We start from the raw sequence: 2,459 nt of genomic DNA, 5'->3' as shown, positions 1-2,459 counted from the left end.
GAGGATGAGGAAGAGGAGATTGATGAGGAGGAGGAGATTGATGAGGAGGAGGAAGAGAAGGAGGAGGTTAATTTGAGGAGAGATTCCAGAAGGAAAGTCCAATCATTAGTAGGATCTGAAGTGGAAAGAGGGAGATCATGCAGAAAAAAAAATACTTCATAGACATTGCAGGCATGGATGTCTGTATTTTGTCTCATTCTAATAAAAAACAGCTAAACACATAATATGAGCTACAGCACACGTGGGTGAGTTTATGGAGAGAAGAAAGTGAGGAGGAGAAAGAGGCAGTCAATTTTTCTTTAAAAAGATAATTGGTGTTTGCTGGAGTTCTATTAAAGTATGCAAAAAGCAAGCAAAAAGAGATCAATGGTCTTGTTAACGGCATTAAAAGTACCCAACCCAAAAACAAAACATATATATGAAATAACAAGACCAAAAAAACTCCAACCAAGACAAAACAAAACGAGCAACAGCACACACAAAAAATCCAACTAACCGACCGACCAACCAACAAATTAACCCAACAAAACCATGAGAAACGACATCGTTCACTACCTCGTTGTACAATCTCAGTGAGCTGTTGGTATAGAACAGAGACTCGCTCGCTTCAGCACAATCCACAATCATATTACTGAGTAGGCGAAGATGTCACAGGACGAGGGTTACGGGAAAGACCTTCACTCCCTCGAAAGCACAGAAATAACTCGCTAATACTCCACCTGCAACCATATTCAACGTGGCAAGTAGCAGCAAACATTCGATACACACTGACATTCGATGAAATAAAGTGAGGCCTTGCACACCGCACAGGAGAAAATTTACAGCAACTGCGCCAGGAAACCGAAAAAACAATAATGACGAATTTGGCAAAATACGAATATAAAAAAATCGGTGACTAAAACGTCCAAAAACAGTTTCCTGAGATACCCATTTCTGTACAAGTGTGGATCAACACGCAGGTTGTTTTTTTTTAACACCAAATATCAGGAGGAAGATTTGTGAGCTGGTTTGCAGTGCATTCCTCTGGCATCGCGTGCTAGCCAAGTCAGCATGTTCCCAGCCGTGTTCTTCACACGGAGCAGCGAGGTGTCGACGACCACTGGCATGGCTACGTCTACCAACGAAATCTGGCGCGTTAGAGAGTAGAGATATTATCCTCTTGTGATACCCACAGGCTTGGAACCAGGCACAAAGAAACCACTCAGTCGAGAGGAAAAAAGAATTCCTTCCAACCTTCGTCAGCGAAACAGCGTCTCACGACGTGTTCGTTACTAAATCAAATCAAAACAAAATAATACCAAAAAATAAACCTTTTTTGCAATTCCAAGACTCCGCGAGTAAACACCAAAACACAACTGTTGCTTCCTCAGTCACTAGTACGTGACGAGAAGGGAACCCTTTTAACTGCTTTTCTATTGTGCCCGGATGTGCTTGACTTGTACTGTCATTAATTAATCCCTCAATCAGAGAGACCCGTATTTCTCTCCGCACTGCCGCTTAGTCTCACGATGACGCTTTATCTTGCTTATTTTCCTCTCCAAGTCTAGACAAACAACGTGAACATTGGCAATAAATGATGCTTAATTGTCTGGAGCTACCACGGGGTAAGACCTTTCTGTTGACTTAATGACTCTTCTTTCTCTTTTGTCGTAGCTTTTGCCACCCACAGCACATCATGAGCGACACAGCCAAACACCGAAGACATCCAACGGAAAATTACAGGACGCACACAGCTCTGGTATGAGTAAGTCGAATTGAGGGGGAGAGAGAATGAAACGGGGAGAGCATCGTTCATCATCTCTTCCCCTTCTCTTTTTTCTCCAACCAGCTCTTCCCTTCTTCGCCCCCTCCCTCTCTCTCACCAATTCCCCCACTCTTCCCCTGGAGCCCCACCCCTCCCCATCATCTCATGCCTGTGATACATAGCAATCAAGATAATGGAACACGGATAGCTGTGTGGTCGACCACCGACACGTGGGGCCACCGCACAAAAGGACAAGAACAGTATCGTTTTAAAGTAAGCTATAAACAAAAGGAAACAAAACTAAAAAGAATATGATAGATAATAAAAATTACTCTCAATTATAAAGATGAGGCTGAGGAATCTAACCGTTTTCGTAAGTGACAGGCAAATCGAATTCCAAATGTATGCTGCGTTGTTTCTGACATTTTCACTTCCTAGCATTTACGTGGGCCGAATAAATCAATACGGGTAGATTTTGTGAAGAAACACAAAAAACGTAAAAAAAAAACCCCAAATAAATAAACACACGAAACAAAAGTAAAGAGACAACTTGTGCTGTGAAAATAGCGCACCCATCTGGAAAGCCATGAAAATCAGGCCCGTGTTTTCGGACCATCAGAAACGTTTTGTTATCACCAGCCTCCCTCTCTCTGTCTCTTTCTCTCGCTCCACATAAAAAATCAAAACAAAACACACACACACAAAAACACTACAA

General features: G+C 42.4%; 1 protein-coding gene across 3 annotated transcripts in view; it reads right to left on the bottom strand.

Moving 5' to 3' along the window:
* The window catches only part of LOC101846351 (G protein-activated inward rectifier potassium channel 3), a 101,593-nt gene that overhangs the window by 54,967 nt on the left and 44,167 nt on the right, over window positions 1-2,459 (bottom strand). The window contains exon 1 of one of the 3 annotated variants that reach the window (XM_035969891.1): window positions 556-1,749. The exons of the other annotated variants lie outside the window; for them this stretch is intronic. Coding sequence (XP_035825784.1) covers window positions 556-627 — 72 coding nt within the window. The 5' untranslated portion in view covers window positions 628-1,749. Of the gene's footprint in view, window positions 1-555; window positions 1,750-2,459 lie in introns of those variants that run through there. 3 annotated transcript variants of the gene reach the window in all.

Source organism: Aplysia californica, unplaced genomic scaffold (assembly GCF_000002075.1).
Source record: "Aplysia californica isolate F4 #8 unplaced genomic scaffold, AplCal3.0 scaffold00192, whole genome shotgun sequence".
NCBI lineage: Eukaryota > Metazoa > Mollusca > Gastropoda > Aplysiida > Aplysiidae > Aplysia > Aplysia californica.
The sequence above is the reverse complement of the archived record's forward strand: the minus strand, read 5'-3'. Positions and strand labels throughout refer to the sequence as shown.